At 39.9% G+C, this 19,478-nt stretch overlaps 1 protein-coding gene across 2 annotated transcripts in view; it reads right to left on the bottom strand.

Annotated features, from left to right (window-relative positions):
- CLIC5 (CLIC family member 5) overlaps window positions 1-19,478 on the bottom strand; it is an 82,330-nt gene that overhangs the window by 14,924 nt on the left and 47,928 nt on the right. For both annotated transcript variants that reach the window (XM_088162512.1, XM_014872929.2), the window contains exons 2-4: window positions 17,659-17,768; window positions 17,183-17,308; window positions 15,767-15,873 (exon numbers count right to left, since the gene is read on the bottom strand). In XM_088162512.1, coding sequence (XP_088018638.1) covers window positions 15,767-15,873; window positions 17,183-17,308; window positions 17,659-17,714 — 289 coding nt within the window. In that variant the 5' untranslated portion in view covers window positions 17,715-17,768. The remainder of the gene's footprint in view (window positions 1-15,766; window positions 15,874-17,182; window positions 17,309-17,658; window positions 17,769-19,478) is intronic.

The following is a 19,478-nucleotide window of genomic DNA, read 5'->3' as shown; positions in this document are numbered from 1 at the left end:
TGAGAAGGTACTTAGAGAAATCCCTGCTCAAAGTAGGAGAATGTGTAAAATAAGCTAATTTTCTTTCTTACCTGGTAGGTATTTAAGCATTATGTGAAAGGTGAATAATTGTGAATGGAGACCAGGAAATTACCTCTTCAGAACAGCCTACAGCTCTGAATGTTCTGGGACTCTTCCTGAGGAAAGAACTGACCAAACTCAGCTTGGATCAATTCCTTAAACTTGGATTTAATTCCAAACTTCCCATACGGTGGCTATTTCAAGAAAATCTGGATGACTCTCTACATTGTCTCCACTGAGAACAGAGGGGAGAAGATGCACTCACCAAGGCAGGGGCCATGTGAACACCAGTCAGCACCAGACTGGATGAAGACATTTAAGAAGATGTGAAGATCTAAAAAGTTACTAATTCCCCATTTGAGAGAGTACCACCCACAGCGTGAACTTCAGAAGTAGCTAAGCACCTAATAATTCCCTTGGCAGCTTGTCCTCTGGGAAACATCATTAAATAACTAAATAGGTTTGCTGATAACAGCTAATGGGTGGGATAAATCGTCCCTGAAGTGAGGAAAATTAAAAGCATAGGTTTGAATTAAGCACCCTGAAAGCTTCCTCTCTGTTCAGTGGAGTTTTCTCTTCTACACTTGGTTTTGGTGACCCCTAAATGAGCTATGGGGAGAAATTTTCCTGAAGTGTCAAATCACACCCTTGCATTGTCTTGGTAATGTCAGGGTGGAGGATTCAATATTACAAGTAGAGCCAGGCCTGAGTATGTGGCTCTGTGCTGCTTTTGAAATTTCTACCTCCAACTGCTTCCCCATCCTGCAGACTTTCAGTAGGAACTTAGAGATCCCAAACGTGATGAGCTCTGAGAGAGGAGCCCAGTCATCAGCTTATCCATGCCACAGCTGAAATGTCTGACCTCCTGGAGACCATTTTTCTGGACAGTAGAATCACCAAGCACAAAGGCACCAGCATCATACTGCCTTCACTGGGATATATTTTATATAATCTCCAATTCCAATAAATTCTACCCATGTATAGACAAAAACCATGGTGGAACCATCTCTCTCAGCCTTCTCTACTTCATTCTGGGCTACTCATGCAGCCAAAGACAACTTCCAGCAATCACAGTCCTGCCCTGTCATCCCACCAATAGTAAACAATAATATTAATAAAAAACCTCATGAGCTTTTTATGATTTTTATTCTCCCTTCAAGACTAGGATTTTAAACAACTTTACTCAAGAATTCTGAGTTAGAAGCCAGAAAAATTGCACTTTCCAACCTCAAAGCAACCACAGAACACTTAATGAATGTATTACCATCTGTCAAATGCACAGGGTGAGGTTCAATTTAGCTGATGATACCTAATTCACAATGACGTTCTGTTTCAGTAGAAGGTTACTTGATGTTGAACAATGAGATTAACAAATTCTGACATGCACAGAAATACAAATAATGTAACAAAAGTTAATAATTGGCAAAACTGTGCTCTCAGTTACACTGACATAAAAGAGAAGTAACTGCATTGTCAACAAGCTATTCCATATTTACTCCAACCAAGAACAGACTTTGGCTCTGTTACTCAACTCTTCAAGCAAAAACTTCCTTAAACTATTAGCCTGTGCAACTATTTCCAGGGGATGGAGAGAAACTCTTGTGCCTTGAAGTACTTACACTACATCTGAACAAAACATTGGAAAATGTAATGCATGGAGCAATCCTGCAAGTCAAGCAGAGGGCCAGATGACAAAGATTCATTAATAGGTACTCAGGGTGAAATTTTGGCCATCCTGAAGCTCATGGAAGCTTTGCTGTTGACTTCAGAGGGATTAGGATTTCTCCAGAAGCTTTTAAAGCCAAAAGAGACTATTTTAATCAGTTAATCTGACCCCTGAAATAATACCAGCCATAAAACTTCCAGCGTCATCGCTCGTTTCCATCTCTGTTTTCTGTGGGTCAAATAAGGCTGAAGCAAAATGGAAAGTAACTAGAAAGTAGTAAAAGAAAAATGGTTTGGAAAAAGTAAAACTGATTCAGGCTGCCCACACCCACAGCATTTGCAGAGGTCAGGCGAGGACTCCTTTTCCCCTTCCTTGAACTTTAAATATTTCCTTCCTTGTTTAATGTTGGACAAGGAAAAATAGGAAAGCAGACAAAGCACATAAACACCAATCTCTGTGGCCTGAATGAGCCACTGGAAGGCAAATCATTCCATCCTAAAATAGTAGCCTAGGAAAAGCTGAATTACCACCAGAGAAGCCTCAATCTCACTTTCTGTATCTGTCTCACTCTCTTTCATAGGCAGACTGGCTGCCTAAATTTAAAATAGCTAAAATGAGGTGAGATGACTCCTTTTTTATGTGCTACTGTGGAACCTCTTGCAGGATAAGGATTTCACTTGATTATGCTATTATGGAAAGAGATTCAAAGAATAGAGGGCAGAATCAGAGTACTAAGAACAACAGATTTTTTAAGCAAATTGAACATAAAAACTATTTGATTTGTGTGAAAACAGAGAAAAATAGTTAATTTTTAAACAAATTTTAAGCAAAATAATGCAAGATTTCTAAACAAACATGGAAACAAGAAAGTCATGTTTGGGGATAGTTGGTTAAGTAAGTCTTGCCTAGACATCCAATCATTTTCACATCACTTTTTAAATTTTGGTAGTCTTCAAAATTAACATATCATTTCCAAATTAAAAGGAGAATAACATTCTGTTTCAAACAGTTTGACAGAAAATACTTCTATTTTCCAAAGCAAGTTATTATTCACAAAATTCCACCCACATTTGCCAATAAATCAGGTTACTCACACCACTCATGGCATTTTTATTAAATAAACGTTTTTGTCACAAAACATTTTCTCCAAGTCAAGGGCAAATATATGTGGCCCTCTTTCTTCGTGATTATCCTGTGACAACAAGGCTTCGAAGTGATTGAAGCCCAGCAAGATCTTGTCTTTTGTAGCCAACATCTGAAACTACCTGAGGCTGATCTTGGCACAACTGCAAGGTTCTTAATTGTCAAGCCCAGGCAAGTACAGCAAACCATGATCCATGTACAAAAATGAACAATTCCTGCTGCTACCCTGGATCACTGATTGATGTTTTCCCTTTTTACTGCTTTCTTCCACTGCCCTCCTGTAAGATTTATCCTGCAACACACACAAATTAACTTGGTGAAATACACAATGAGGGAAAAGGGGGAACAGTACATAAATATTCACAGTCTCAATCAAACCATCTGAGATTTATTTTTCCTTTAAAAAAACAAACCACCTTTCCTGATCACTTCCAGATTCACAGTTTGATATTATATGAGACCCAACACTGTTTTCTAGTAGGAGAGAGGAACAATCTAAGAAACAGCAACTTAAGAAAATAATATTGTTCCACTAGTCTGACAGTCTGATTAAAAACCAGGGATTCATATTTTCACTCTCTTTTTTCTCCATCCTGCCTTTTTCTTTTTTTTTTTCCTTTTTTTTCAGGGTGGCTCAACCGAGCATTGTAACTTTAATCTGTATAGATTAATTCTTCTCCGTGGAGGAGCTGGGACTGCAGTACACTTGACTCTCCATATTGAACAGTTTCTCTTCCCCCCTGTGATTTCAATAAAACCTTTGGGATCTGAGTGCTGCCTTGACTTCTTCTGTTCAGCCATTTAAGGGTTGGGTGCTCTGTCTAAGCTGGTTCTGTAGGTTCCCTCTCTGCTCAGAGGGGCTGAGCATCTCCAGAGGGTAATTCCATTCAACTGCCTGAGACACCTGATTCAGACCAGCATGACTCACTGCACACATGCCCTTCCTGCTGCATGAATTACAGATGAAACCTAAAGGACTAGCTCAGACTAGACACCTCACTTTCAGGGAGGTGAAGTCAGGCGAGATGAATCCTACCCTTTGAATATAATTTCAGAGTTCACCCAAGTGATCTAGGATAATACCTCCAATTTTTTCAAAAGTTACTTAAATATTAGGGTTTACTCCCCACAGGGCAAATACATTGGCCATTTGAGCATTATTGCAGCATCCTTTCCAGGCATGTTTCTGCCTCATAAAATCCCCAGCTCTGAGCAGCAAATGAGTGGGAGGTCACTGAGAGAGCCATTGGAAATGCAGAGGAGGATGAAGGTTGTGTGCTCCCATGCATCCAAGGCATTTAGATGCCTAAGTCTGGGCCAAAGGGAGTTTCTGGGGTGATTCAGCTCTCCTATTAAAGATGTTCCACTCCAGATAAATAATTCAATATTCACTGGAAAAAAGACTTGTGCATGTTCCCACAATAAAGGTGAATGCCCACACAACCATGTGGAAAAGCTGTGATCTGTCTGTCTCTGCCCACTTAATGAATCAACAAATACCTGCTTGTGTACACAGAAGAAAAATAAATTAGTGTTTCTTATTCCTCAACTACACTCTTTCCCGGTTCGGGGTTGTTTTAGGGGACAGGGGCTCATATTCATCCTCCAGACAAGTCAGAGCTGGGACTTGAAAAGGGTTTTTTATTCCCAGTCAGTGTTGGGGTGAACAAACACCAGGAATGGGGTGAGTCACAAAAACGCAGGGGCAAACATGGAAACAACCACACAACTCTGGTCATAAACCACCTTTCAGACATGGTCTGAGCCAGGCATAAACATGGACATATTTTCCATACATGTAGGCAAATATAAGTTGTTCTATGTATGTGCAGTGAGAGAAATGGAGGTGCTAAGCCTCAGGAACACTTCATCCAACTCAGAGGAACATGGAGCTGACAGAGCTGAGGGATACCCCAGCACCTTCAGAAACCTGGACATATTAAAAATCTGTTTATTTGCTTATAAGTAAGATTCCCCTTGCTTAACTTCAGCCATCTAATTGTTAGGTAATTAGTCTGACCTAATTGTTCAAGTATCTTAAAGGTAACAACGAAAGAAAGGCACCTCCAAAGGAAATTTTCCCAACTTTAGACTCATATTTTAAGAAAAATCAAAATGCCTTTTAGAAATTGAATGATATCTCTCTCCATTGATCAGAAATAAACCAGGACTTTTGAATGACTAATATAAAACTTTTAGACAGATTTAGGTGAGAGGATCCCACCCTTATCATCTCTCTTCCCTTCCCTTCTCACCCCATCTACAGACTGATGGTGTGGATTGATTGACTGATTGATTGATTAGAGCTTCACCTAAAAAGTTTGGGATATTTTGACAGATGTGTCTCAAAATCTCCATAGAAGGAATGACAAAGACTGAAAGCTCAACTCCCAGATACCTTTTCTTAAGACAGAGAAAAATGATCCAAGGATTAAAAGGTTATCTGGATTTAGGAGACACGAGTATCTTCTTCTCAAGATTTTTTATATGGCCTTGTAAAAAGAATTTAAATCATTTGCCTTGCAACCTCCTATATACAAAATAAAAATACTCTTTGGCCACAAACTTTGGCCAAAAGTTTTACATTAGTAAAGCAGTAATGCACCAGCTGTGGAAATATGTCTCAGGTTAGACGTGAAAAACAGTAAATATAACAAAAAGAAGAGGTATCTTGGCATCTTTCTGTTTTTGTGATACCATCTATCCTACTCCCAAAGTCGACCTAGCAAAGCAGGTGAATCAATAATGCCTTAAACAGTAAATGAGACATGTTTTTCAAGCACTTAGAAAGAATGTTTTGACTTGTTTCTATTTTTTTTACAGAAAACTCAGGTTTCCTCCATCCCTTTTCTTATCCATTTTTACAGTGGAGGCAAGAAATAAATGCCATGTAACATTATCATGAAGAATGCAGTCAGAGCACCTTCAAATGCTGGTTTTTAAGAAGAAAACCCAGGTGTTCAAATGACACCAAAGGAAAGCTTCATTCTCAAGTCTCTCAGGAGTCCAAGTGACCCTGAGGGCAGGAAGCAAGTGAATGTAAAACTAGTGGCCTACAAGTGCCTCAGGAAAACAGCACTGAACCTGCATTTCACAAATCATTGTGACCCCGCAGCAGCACACAAGTGACAAGCATCATTTCTAGGGCACGTCCCCAAGGGCCTAATCCTGACCTCTGCCACGTTATTCTTGTGCAGGTGTCCCTAAAGCAACTGCAGACAAGCAGCAGCTGATTTGCATCAGGAACTTGGGGGGGAAAAAGATGAAATAAATGAAATCGAACCCTGCAGATTATAAACACACATTATTTATAGTATCAGGTTATCGCTCTGCTATCTCAATTTTTAAGTGTGTTCACTTGGAGTTTAAACTTTTGTTTTACTACTAAAGAGCAAATAAAATGATTCTGGGACTAACAAAGGAAAACTAACTTCATGTGTCTGCATTCAAGTAAGAGTAAAGTGAGATTCTGGTAGCGAGTGCAGCTGGGCTTTAGCAGCAGTGCTGTGGGGACCCCTTGTGTTCCAAGATTTAAAAATTTAAGAAATTTGTTCCTGTACAGACTGTTGGTGCTTGAATCTCTAATTTTAATTTCTTACAATTCTAGGCACGTAGAAGAATAAAGTCTGCTTCTGTTTACACCAGGATAATCCCAATTGCATTCCACTGTTTTCAACTCTGTTATTTAATTCCAGCATCAGTGAAGACACATGAGAGGGAGATAGAGCAATGCCTAACTAGCAGCACCTGAGGATGAAATTCTAAAGCTATTAAGTTCCCAAATCACTCAGTTCACTTGGAAAAATCCCAATCTCAAATCGATTTATTTAATATTTCCAGAATTTTCTGTCTTTTGTGTTCAAAAACTGTTACTGAGACACAAAAAGCCATGAGACTATGAGATTTACCAATGAGTCATATCTTAATTCTTTCCCATTGTTTCTCTGCTTTTGAGTTTTTTTTTGTTTCAAGCCCCTTGAAATGACTTAGGGATCATCGTGATAATGCCTCAACCTCCCTGAACGGAGCAGAAGCAAGATCAGTTATAATTAAGTCTGGATGTATGAAAATAATCCAAGAATTAGTAGGGAGGTCAGATTGCCTCTCTTTCAACTGAGCTGTTGGGACAAGCATTAAAAACATTTTTCCCAGTTCTGGTGCTCCCAGTTAAAAAAAGGGGAAAGGCATTGGGAATTGCAGCAAGAGGTCAAAGGAAAACAGTAAGACAGTGCTCAAGGACTGGAAAAAAGCCTGAAAGACCAAAGACACTTCAGTGCACCAAGAACAGTTTCTCCTGTTCTCTGCTCAATCAAACCAAATCCTTTTAAGGATGGAACATTAACATGTTTGCTGAATGGGGAAAACTCACTGGGATGTGATTTGTAGGAGATCACAGTAAATAACACAAAGATCCTTCTGGCCTCAAAGTCCATGAAATTTGGATTACTTTTTTCCACAATCAGAAAAACCAGGATATTTTTAAAAGAACTATTTCTCTAATTCCCATTTTGTCACCTCATTTCTAGCACTGTTTTCAAGCTGAAACTCCATGACTTAAGATACATTGAATAAAGAAACTTAGCAACATTGATTTTCATTTACATCACATTCTTATTTTCCCTGTGATTTTATGAAGAACATTTGCGTGCCTTAAAAAATTTTAAAAAAATATCTGTTTAGGGAAAAACAGATCTGGGGCCAATTCTTTTCCCTTTGAAGTCATCAACAGTTTTGCAAACTGACTTCCAGGAGTCAGTCACTGGGCTTTCTACCATGTGATAGCTTGCAATGGCTAAATATAAGCCTGTGAACAATCCTGTCAGGACATCAAGTCCAGTTGTGTGTTCAAATCTAATCATTTGGTTATATAAGATTTGGACACTGAACTGAGCAAGGCCATAACTTCACCTAAGTCCTTGCTGTGGGGAACACACTTAAGACACACCAAGCCTATCACAAGGAAAGGAGTTACCCATCAGGGCAAAACCGTAGAGCAATGAAGTTAAAACTCAATTCTAAATAATAATGTAATTTAGGCCTCCCATTCCAGCAGCAAGGCGCTTAATTCCTCCCAGGACTGCTGCTGCCAGATTGCTCTAATCCACTTCCAGCTGTGCTACTGCTCCTCTGTGCGAGCATGGGAGCTCGGCTGGGAAACAGAACAAAGCATCCCAGTAAAGCCAGCAGCACTTGGAGGAATATTCAAACACACAGGGGAAATAATTCCCTCTTAAAGGAGCGTGTCTGCCAACTACTGTTCCCATTGCAAGTGTTTTACTCTAGTCCTGGCCATGCATATAGGCCCTGACTCAGCAAAGGCTTGAGAAAGTGCCTTAATTCAATCATGTCATTAACAGTGTTGACTTCAGCATGTTCTAAAACTTTAAATTATATAAATAGATATATTCTTTCCTTTTTTTTTCTCTCTCTTCCTCCCTATGGTATTCTATGCCTTCAAAGTTGCTTCAGCACAGATGTATCAAAAAATTGTGTGTTACTAAATTTACTGCAAATATTTACTACTCCCGGAATGGCTGCATCGAAGTCTGTTAACCAGGCATAACAAGTCCCTGCCTTGGAGAGCCTGCAGTCTGATCACGTCTGGACTTACAGAAAATGTTCCTTTTGTGTTGTTTTCAAATAGTGTTTTTCACATTTCCATCAGGAAATCTTCTTTCCCCAGTTAGCAAGGTCTTAGAAGATGGAAAGTTCAGAAATATTCCCTTCTAAGGTGCGTATTTCTCAGATTAAGGTGATGATGTGTTATCATTTTAGAAAACTGAAAACCTGTTCCTTTTAATGGCATAACATTTCAGTTCTCAGTTTTGGAGGGTCAAAAGATATTGGTCCTTAAAACTGTCACTGGTACCAGACAGAATATTGATGGCTCTGGGCCTCCAGCCAGCACGATTTTGAGGAGAACTTTCAAAAACCTATTTCTCAAGAAAACTTATTTTGCAAACTGCTATTCCTGGGCATTTTAGTCTTTGATTACTGGGCAGAAAGCAGATAAAGCAATTTGGGACAGATGATAAATGCAACTTGCAGCACTTCTTAACAAGTTAGCACAAAGCTACACCACAGTTTTAGTGGTCTTTATATGTGTGTTTTTATAAGGAGACAGAGTGAACAGTTTTATTAACATATCATGAGTGAGTTATGTGGGTCATCCCAAATGAATGGCAATAAAAGCTTTATATCACACTCACCAACATGTATTTGGTACTTTATGTGCCACAAATGTTGCAGAAAAGCTATTTTACATATGTTTTAAAGACTGGGTATTTTTTATATTAGGGCTGGTTTTGTAAAGCTGCCAAGCACTTTAGCTACCATGAGCCCAACATTATTCAGCTCAGGGGGAGTAATAAAAACTTGTTTAAAATGTTCTGAAATAGCTTTGCTTCTTTTTTTTTTTTGCGCTTCAAAAGGCCAAAATTAAAGAATCATGAAATCAGCATGGAATCATGGAATATCCTGGGTTGGAAGGGACCTTAAAAGTCATCTATTTCCAACCTCCCTGCCAGGGGCAGGAACACCTTCCACTAGAAGAACTGTCATCCTGACATGTTATATCGTGAAATAAGTCCTTATCTCAAAATGAATTTTAAAAGCTCTTTCTAGTCCTTCCTGGTTGTATGACAGAGAAAATTTGGTACTATCACATTACAGGACAAATTATGGCTTGTGCTGGGCCTTGCAATGATGTGGGGTTTGCAGTGGAAAATGGAAATTCTTCAGCTAGAGAGAAAGAATTTAAAAATGTAATGGCAAGTTGATACACAGACATCACACACATATTTATACTTTTACCTATATATTTATATGGCACCTTGAAAATCTGTTAAAAAAGCATAAAGCATTAATGTTGGTCTCAAATTAGAGTCTGACCCAATATCCCTGTCATAGGAAACTTTCCATCAATACAAGAGCATTCAGACAAATTTTTAAACTTGCTCTGGCAAACTCAAGAGAAGCTTTGCCAGGAACTTTCCTGGGCACAGGGTGAAGCCTTAAGCATGGAACAGGTCAGAAGGACCAAAGAGGCAGGAGAAGCCATGTCGGAGTTACAGTTATAACACGAGCCCTTTAGCTGAGAGAAGCCAGGCTGGAAGAAAGGGAGGTGACTCCGTGCCCTTCCCCGCCATGGGTGGAGATATTTTGGGGACAGATGTTTCGCTCTCCTGCTGCTGGAGCCAGACCACACCACGTTTGTCAAGATGTCCCAGGCTGCCCTACCACATCAAGAAGCTCCTACCCCTGGCTCAGGTGCCACAGAGGGTCTGACCATGCAGCTGGTATTACTCTGAATATTCTAAGACAGAGTTTGGAGTGAACAGATTTTCTGCTTATTACAAGAGGCATGGGATGGCTTCCAGGAAGGATCAGTGTGCACAATTCAGCCTGTGCACATACCTGTGCCATGGGTCTGACCCTCTGCTTAGCAGGAGTAACTCCACAGTGTAAAACTGATGTAGGGCAGTTTTAATTCCAGTCCTGTACGTGTGTGTGCATTTCTACTGCACGTGTACATACACAGCACACTGAGAGAGACATTTCCCACCTCATGCACCAAACCACAAAGTGTGATGGAGCTACTGAAAGAGGTGAACGGCATTTAATCACATGTGAGTTAATGATTTAAATGCGCTTTTATTTTTGGCCTCTTGATGTAAATCCAAACCAGACAAGTAGAGTCCTCTGGTCAGACGGCTGGAAATTCCTCTGCATGAAATCATGTTGGTGGTCTCCCAGCTCAGCGCCTTCTGAGGAGCCCTACAGTGAAATATCCTTCCGTGCCACTAATGAATGCGCCCACCCACACTGGAGCTGGTGCCCCCTAAGAATTCAGTTCAAGAACAACTTTTTAAACTCCTACATGAAATCAAAGGGCTCATTCTACGAGCCAAAGAACTCCCAATTTTAGGCGGGACAGTTAATGGGTGGTTACCCCAGGTTGTCCCCTTGGTTTGCAGTACACAGTCTCGCAAGTAAAAATAAAAAGCAGGATGCTGACTATGTACACAACATTCCAGTTAAGTAGATTTCCTCCTCCTCCAATGAATACATAAATTGTTGCTTCCCTGGTGACTGTACAGAGCATGAGTGACTTGCTCAGCATCAACCAGAGGAACCAAACACACAAGATCTCAGTTTACTTTCCTGGGCTCAGACAAGACCTCCTTCTCAGTATTAAACAATCACTAAGCAACCAAAAACTCTCAAATTGGCAGTGAAAACTTGAGCAAGAGCACCCAGGAAATAATTTTCAAGACTACTGCACTGAACCCTCCCAAGGACTCCTGTCCATGTGTGAATGAGCACTTGTCATTTCAGGCACAAGGGGTGAAGCCTTGTGACAACAGACAAAGAATGGAATAATCCAGTGGTGCTACTGAGACACAGATCTAATCCCACAATGAGGAGATGACTCCTTCAAGCAGGCCTGTTATAAAATTATCAAGTGGCACAGGGGGTGGAAGGAATCAAGTTCTGATTGAACTGACTTGAAATAATAAATGCACACACTTTGTTTAAACACAGCTTGCCACATCCTGAGAATCTGGAATCAATTCCTTCCCTTTCAAGAAGCTTAAAAGTGGTGGGACTTTGATATGGCATGAGCATGTTTGCTTCTGGGCTTACAGCCCTCGCCAGCCCTTTCCAAAACTTTCAACGTTTTTATATTATAAGAGAGAAAAGTTAGGAAAACAAAGATGGAAAAAAAAAGAATTAGAAATTCAGGGAACTATTAAATCAGGGCAGCCTCGCTGCCAAATACCTTTGGTAAGTAAATGAATCATGATCAATAACATATTGCCATTCAGACTTACAGGAGAAGGTTATCACCTGCTTCTGTGCCAGGCATAAAACAAAACGGTGTGTGGCTAATGAAGTACTGCACGAATTCAGGAAAAAAAAAATCACTATTTTTCTCTGTAATGTTACAGCATTTTTACTTCAAAGTAAATTTAGCTCATCCAGAAAAAACATAATTTTTCCATGAAAACTTTGTCAAAATTGATAGGTTACTATGGAACATTTCTCTTTTGACAACGTTACATTTGTAAGAGGAAACTGTCTTGACAGAAAGAACCCTGTTTCGTTAAGGGGATGTTTCCACCCTGATAATAAAGCTGCTTGTGCAAAGCTCCTTTATACATTCATGTATTTGCCAGCAGAGGGTGTCACAATCTTAGAAACAAACCTACAAGTGTATCCTTGAGTCTTCACTCACACAGGAGGGCTCAGACACACACTAAAACAAGGATTTACCAATCTCTTATTGTCCTCACTGACTTTTCCACTCCCAGGGAAAAAAAACCCAAACATTTAGCTACGTAAAGGATGTAGTAGCAGTGCCATGCTGCCAGTGCTCTCAGGACAGAAATACCGCAGGGACACAGCCAGCAGTGCCATCATCTGAAGTGTGACATTCCTCCGTGCGCCTGCCTGCAAACTCCACTCAGAGGGACAGCACCTTGGACCTTGCTTTGGTGTGCGTTAGACTCTCCTCAGTTCTCACATCCAGGACCCTCATGCTGCATAAATATCATTAATTATCCCAACCACTTTGTGCCACTTTTCTGCAGAGCTCTAAGAGCCCCAGGCTGAGGTGAGAGCTCACACTGCACACACCATGAGACCCGTCCTAAACCAGCACCCTACAAGGAATGGTCACACATAATTACACCTAACCCACACTTCTCACAGCCACACACAGGCTGATGCTACAGATTCCCAGCCTGATATCCCACATGTTACTGAATACATTTCCCTCAGTCCTGAGTTAAGAGAACATAATTTAAACAACTTGATGTTTGGTGTTTTAGCCACCTTGCTATCCTCTATCCTCTACACCCCCCACCTCTACTGCCAATTAAAAGAAATTAAAATTATTTTTTATATAATGATCTGAGTTCTATAATCTACTTTTAATTTACTAACAACTCTTCTTCTATTTGTGTTTTGATCACGTGCAACTGATGTTCCAGTCCCTGGAGCAGCTTTCAGATTAACTAGACACTGGAATCAGCTGGAGCTAGGAACAGATACAGAGGATGACTATGAGACACATATTACCATTATCTCAGAGCTGGGAGCTACAGAAACCATTTATGATAACCACAAGCAGAAATCTCTGTTCCTTTTGGATCTCACCTGCTCGTGTGGAGACACAGAAAGGGACTTCACCTAGGTAATTACATTTTATGTTTATAAAATGCTTTTTTTTTGTCACAGAACTATATACAAGTATGTCTGCTGTTACACAGGAAAAATAAAAATATAATAACATAATATAAATATACAGTACAAATATAATATTGCAATATATAAAAATAAATGTATAAAATGTATTTAACATATAAATACAATAGACTATAATATTAATACAATATAAAAAATATTTACTTCAATAGACAGCCTCAAGCTGTACTAGGGGAAAGCCAGGCTGGACATCATGAAGAATTTAGTCACTGAATGGGTTGTTAAGCACTGGAATGGTCTTTCCAGAGAGATGGTGGAGTCACCATCCCTGGAACTATTCAAGAAGTGACTGGACGTGGCACCCAGCTCTATGGTTTAATTGACAGGCCTGTGATCAAAGGTTGGACTTGATGATTTCAAGGTCTTTTCCAGCTTTTGGGATTCTGTTATTCTATTCTATTATTTTGAATAATGCAGCAGGACCTATTGTAAAACGATATGCACCAGATCAGGGCTAGAGCCCCAGATCCCTTTTGAATCAGTGTTGCAATTTTACAAAAAATTACTAAATACCAATAAAAAATAAATAGATTCATTAGGAATATGTACACAGTGTTGCTGCCCTTTCCTCTTTGCACACAGTCTTTCACTGCTCAAGAAATTTAACACAACTACTTTTTGACTAACTTATTCTCCTCCATCCAAATCAGCCTTCAGAAAAACTGCTGGTGTTCAGATCAACTGGACAGAAGGTGAGTAAAACAGCCCTGGGACTGGGGAGAAACTATTCTTCCTTAGCCCTTGAAAACTGACAATTACTCTGCTGAAGTTGAGATCTGCACTGAGAGTCCCAGGGACCTTATTCATTGATAGAAAGAACATAGTTATAGACAGAAAGATCCAGATCTAGTCTGCCTATCTTTTCTTTATTCTCCCTGCAGTGCAGCACTCTAGCTGTAATAAAATTAAGCTAAAAGCTTTTCTCTACTTTGAAGAGGAAAGTTGAGCATCTACATTCAGAGACTGCAGTGTCTGGATAAGACAGGAGCAGGAACCAGCTAACAAAAATGGACTGAGGATGTTTGCAGGGTGCAAAGATTGTGTCTCTCCTGCAGCTTAACAGCTTTTGTCTCTGCAACTTTGGTGTGCTTAATTGTCATTTACAAGAGTACCTAAACCAAGAGTTTGTTATGCAAAACTAGGGAAAGCTCTCTCTGATCATATTGCAGCTGTGAAAATGTGGAGTGCTTTGCAGGTTTAGATTATTTATCTCACCATACTGGATGTCAGACCTTGAATTCCAGCTCTGCTTATGGCCAGATGCAGACACCTCTAGGACTAGCATTTATTCCTGGCTGCAGATGCCAGCCCTTGTGAGCCCATGGATTTGAATACTGCAGTCACTGAGAAGCAAGAGCTGGGACTGTGCGTGTGGGGGAGCACAGCTGAAGATTTACAGTTTCACAGCAGACCATAAAACTTCCTTGTAAATGGCCAAGATATTTTACTTCCATTGTTACATCTATTTAGTCTCTTAATTTATCTTCCTTTTACAACTTCCTGTAAAGGTTAGCTCAGCATCCCATTAGCATTAGACAAAAAAAAACCCAAGCTTTTAGCATCACTGAGAAGCGAAGCACTGTAATTATTTCCTTCTGTTAACAACAAAAAATATTATAGAGGAGATTGTTATCTGACATAAATCATCATTTACCCACTTTTATCTCATGGGTCAGCCCCGGGCAATGAAATATAATTGCATGGATGAAATGTGTGGCAGAGCTGGAACCTGCAAAATCCATAGTGTTTTCTGAATGATATAAGCTCATGGTATTCAACATGCCTTAGGTCTCTGTCTGTGAAAGCAGTAATATAAAGGAGGAGGTCCATCAGTGAATGACTGCAAATATTCTACTAGGTCATCTCAAGGGACAGGGATGTGTAAATCCCCAGCTTTATGGAGCAACAGGAGCTCAGACTCACTGAAGTCTTGCCTCTCCGAGGGGAAAGGAATGTGCAGAACAGCAATTTTATTAAGAAGACAGTGTGGGATGTATATAAATATGAATGGCATCTGGCTTCTGGGGGACTCTTTTCATAAACAAATGTGAAGGAAAATCTGGAGCTTACAGAGTGCAATTACATTTCTTAAATTCACTTTTTTCTTTTAATTACTTTTATATGGAATGTTTCGATATAACTCAGTTTATATGAGCAAATTAGCTATAGCAGCATAATATAATCAAAAGATAAGAGGGTCAAGAGCCTGATGGCAACATCTAACACAGCATGAGTTGCTCTCCCAGGTTTGGGTCCAGTCAACACAAACTCTTCTAAGCAGTGCTGGGGCAGAGGAGGAAGTAGCACAGGCCACCAGTCTCTTCCAGTAAGCAGACAAGGATCCTGTTCTGGTGAGGAAACTGGGCTGTGTGGACAGGAGTCATACCATGGCTGTTGGTAAAGAGGCTACCAAACACTCTGTGGCTCTTCTAATCACCACTACAGATGTAGTTAATTCAACTGTGGATATGTGAGTTGAGTCCACCTAACCAACCCCGTCAAGTTGTTGAGCAGCAGTACCTGATGTCATCTGAACAAAGTTTATGGTAAAATGATGAGAGAATGGCAGAATTCTTCCACTTCTAAGCGTACAAATTCCCTGGTACATTTGGCAATGGTCATACTCACCAGCATTATCCTGCTGCTTGGTGTTTTTGATGTATGCAGAAAATTTGGAAAAGATATCAATTCCAGCAGTGTTTGATTCTCGGTGCTTAGCAGCCAGCTTGGGGTACCTGAACAGGCAAAAGCAGGGAGGAGAGTAACATCGTGTTACCAGCATTGCAGTGATGGCTACAAATATAATTTACACAGAGAAAGAAAAACCTCCTGTGTGAAGAACTGTAATTAACACTCATTATCTCAGAACTACAGTTTGGCAAGACCTTCTTAACCGTACCTGTTATCTGTCTGTCAGGGCAGGCACGTGGGGAGTTACATAGGGATGGTGTCAAGACAAAGGTAATTGCACTTGTGCTTTATGTAACCACAATCCAAAATTAGCCTTAAATCAGAAGGAAACATACATTTCCAGAAAGGTGCAGGGGAGCTTGGCAGTCGTGTCTAATCCTCTACTCTGAAAATGTACTCAAGGATGGAATAGCAAGGGGTGTTAGGATTAACCAGGTGAAGGAACATAAATGTTCCAGTGTCTGCATTGCTTTTTATAGACATTTGGTGAAAAGGGATATATTGATTTGAAAGATAAACACAAACTAATGACTCGGACTGACTTCAGTGGTCATGGAGCAGAGTATAGAAAATTTAAATGCCTGATTTCTTGCCTCAGGACTGGCCTGTAGCTGCTGATTCACTAGGAGGTAAAATGCTCCATAAGGAACCAAGCCAAATTTGATGGATTCATAGCTTCTAAGGTCCAACTCACAAGCCAACTATTTCTTTTTTCCATTATCTTTGTATTAAGTCCAAAATGTTTGACTAAGTAAGGCATATCTGGTAAATCTAAACCTTTCATTAGTAGTTTTTTCATATTGAAAAAATCTGGGCCTTATTTCTAATCTGAATCAGTTTAGTTATAACTTCCAGTTATGGGCTCTTGTCATTTCTTGACTAGAATAATCAGCACTTTTCTGCCTCCAGAGCCTCTCGTCCTCTGTAATCAGTTCCCTTTCCAACCTTCCTAACACACCATACAGCTCAGAAACCTCTAGTTTTTCACTGTAAAATGCTTTTCCTGGCACAGATATTTTGTGTGGCAATTCTCAGCATCTACTCCAAGTTATTTTTAGCTTTGCAAAATGTGGCCACCAGACCCCTACAAATTTTTTCTAGTACTGGTCTCCTTAATTCTGCATACAAGGGCATCCTGAAATGTGTGCAGAGAAAACATTCTGCAGTTATTAGTCACATAAGTAACCTTCACACATGGAAGTCATCTCACTGAAGCCAGAAGGTTTAATAAATAAATATTACTCCTGTAAGTAAAGGTTATAGGAAGGAGTGCTTTTTAGGAACTCTTCTTAGGACATCTTTCATTCCTAGGAAATGGAATATTGACTTAAAAAAAAAATCTGAAGGTCTTACTTTGGAGGTGCAAGAATCTCTTCCAAGAATTCCTCAATCTTGTTAACATCTGTCTTGACTTCTCCATTGAATGTTAGGAAAGGTGGGTGGGTCCCAGGAGCCAGATTGTGCAGGTCAGCTGGCTTTCTGCAAGCAGGGAAGAAGTCATGAAATCACTAATCTTTATGGTCGGGTAGTTGCACAGATATTTATAGCTCCTACAAAATCAGTCTGTGTTGTTTTTTTTTTTTTCTTTCCTGTAATTTGTGGTTGGAAGACTTTGAAACTACCCCAAGCACCCTGTTTAATATAAAAACATTCCACAAGTGAGAAAAAAAAAAGAAAAAAAACAACAACCAAACCTGAATCCCAACTATTTTGTTGTGTACCACTGGGTCTCTAGGCCAGATAAAAACCTGATTTAACTTGGAGGGGTCTTTCTATAGTTCAAACACTGGGTCATAGACCTATTTTCAATTAAACTGAACGTTTTTTACCTTTTCAGATCAACAGTGGTGACATTGAACACAACTCCTTTGAGCCACAGGATCATGAAGAGTCGCTGGGAGAATGGGCAGTTCCCAATGCTTTCTCCATCTATACCAGCCTGGGGGAGAGGAAGAGAGGAAAAATGGATTTCAGACTTGTTACTCATTTACCTCCCTCAAGACGGAAAATTGGATGGTGAAAGAAAAATAAGCGTTTTAAAAATAACCAGCAATGCTTGTTATTTAATATAGTTTCTCATCAACACAAGAATGGAGTTACTGCAGGATTCAGCCTTTTTCAGGAGCTCAAGGATGCAACACGGACTCTCTCCTGAGGATATCTCTAAGGAGATGTGTCCCGTGATGATGGCAAGCAACATCCAGGGTGTTCTTTCAACTGCTCTCATCCCTACAGGACTGTCTGCTTCATGGACAGGGGGGACAAACTCAAGACCTGATTTATGCTTTATTTAAGTCTGTAGACTGAGTTTATATCAACTCAGTATCTGCTTCACTATTTTATTATTTAAAACATGTACTTTAGATGTAAACCTAAAAACTCTGGACATTGACTCTTTCTAGTTCACATCAACAACTGCCTCAGACACAAATTGCCAGGTCCAGACAGAAATCTCTATTTGAATCCTTCCAAGGTTAAAGGCAGGTTTCAGCCACCACATTCAGTCTATTCCTATCTCTAGTATCTAATGAGCTGCCTACAAACCACTGCACAACAATACAAAACTGCTAGTGTTAGCATTGAGGAACAGTCTATTTTTTCCTCTAAAAATTTATGGTCCTTAGCCATGCAAATTCTAACTTTAAGCCATGGAGGGATACAAATAACATCAGCTGAACTGAGCCAAAGCTGCGGCCAAGGACAACATCCTTTTACAATAATTATGCTTGTGGCCAAAGCTTTCAGGATGATAATTGTTTTGATAGATTTCCATTTTAATTTGTGGTACCATTGTTTTTTAAAGATTCTTATAATCCTGGTGAAGCAACTAACCTTCCTTTGTTGACCCACATGGATTGCATAACTGTATTTTAAGCACAGTGTGTGTCCGAAAACGGCTGATGAAAGAGCTAAGCAAATAAATGCCCTTTTCCTTTGGAGACAATATTGTATTACTCTGTTGGCTCTCATAAATTTTCTCTTATTAATATTCAAGCTGTGAGGTAGCGTTTATCTCTTAAAGAACGAAACTCTTCTAATTACTGCAGCTCTGTGAAACATCCCCAGCATGACTTGAAACTCTTTGAGATATGTCCAGTTGGTACAAATTCAGGCCCTGCCTGTGAAATGTTCAGCCAAAAGATTTTCTGGTGGGCATCAAGAATCTTTCTCATGTCTTGAACGCAACTTTTGATGATTCCGGGTTTAAAAAAAAATTCCACATTTCCTGCCACCAAATTATGGGGAGTGTGTGAATTCAAGGCTTGGAGACAACCTGTTGTAAAGTTCAGAGCTGTGTAAAGAGTTTTGATCTGGGTTCAGATTTGACTTCAAGCACTTAGACTCTAGAGGTACTTGGGTATAGGGGGGAACAGTCTGGCTGCAGTTTTACTTGAAATTATGGATCTGCAATATGTCTGGCACATGGCATATGCAAGGATCAACAAACAATGTGGGTGAAAGAGTGGTAGGTCATGAGGATGAGCAAGAGAGGGTGCATTTCCCATCTACCTGAGGTGTGAGTAGCCTGATTTTGCAAAATTTCATGGATTTAATCATTAGCTCTGTTCTGCAAATTTCATGGCAACAGCAACAATGTCACCATGGGAATACCAGGCACCACCATAGTGCATGCCATCATTACTGCAAA

This window comes from Sturnus vulgaris, chromosome 3, assembly GCF_052056855.1.
Source record: "Sturnus vulgaris isolate bStuVul1 chromosome 3, bStuVul1.hap1, whole genome shotgun sequence".
NCBI lineage: Eukaryota > Metazoa > Chordata > Aves > Passeriformes > Sturnidae > Sturnus > Sturnus vulgaris.
The sequence above is the reverse complement of the archived record's forward strand: the minus strand, read 5'-3'. Positions and strand labels throughout refer to the sequence as shown.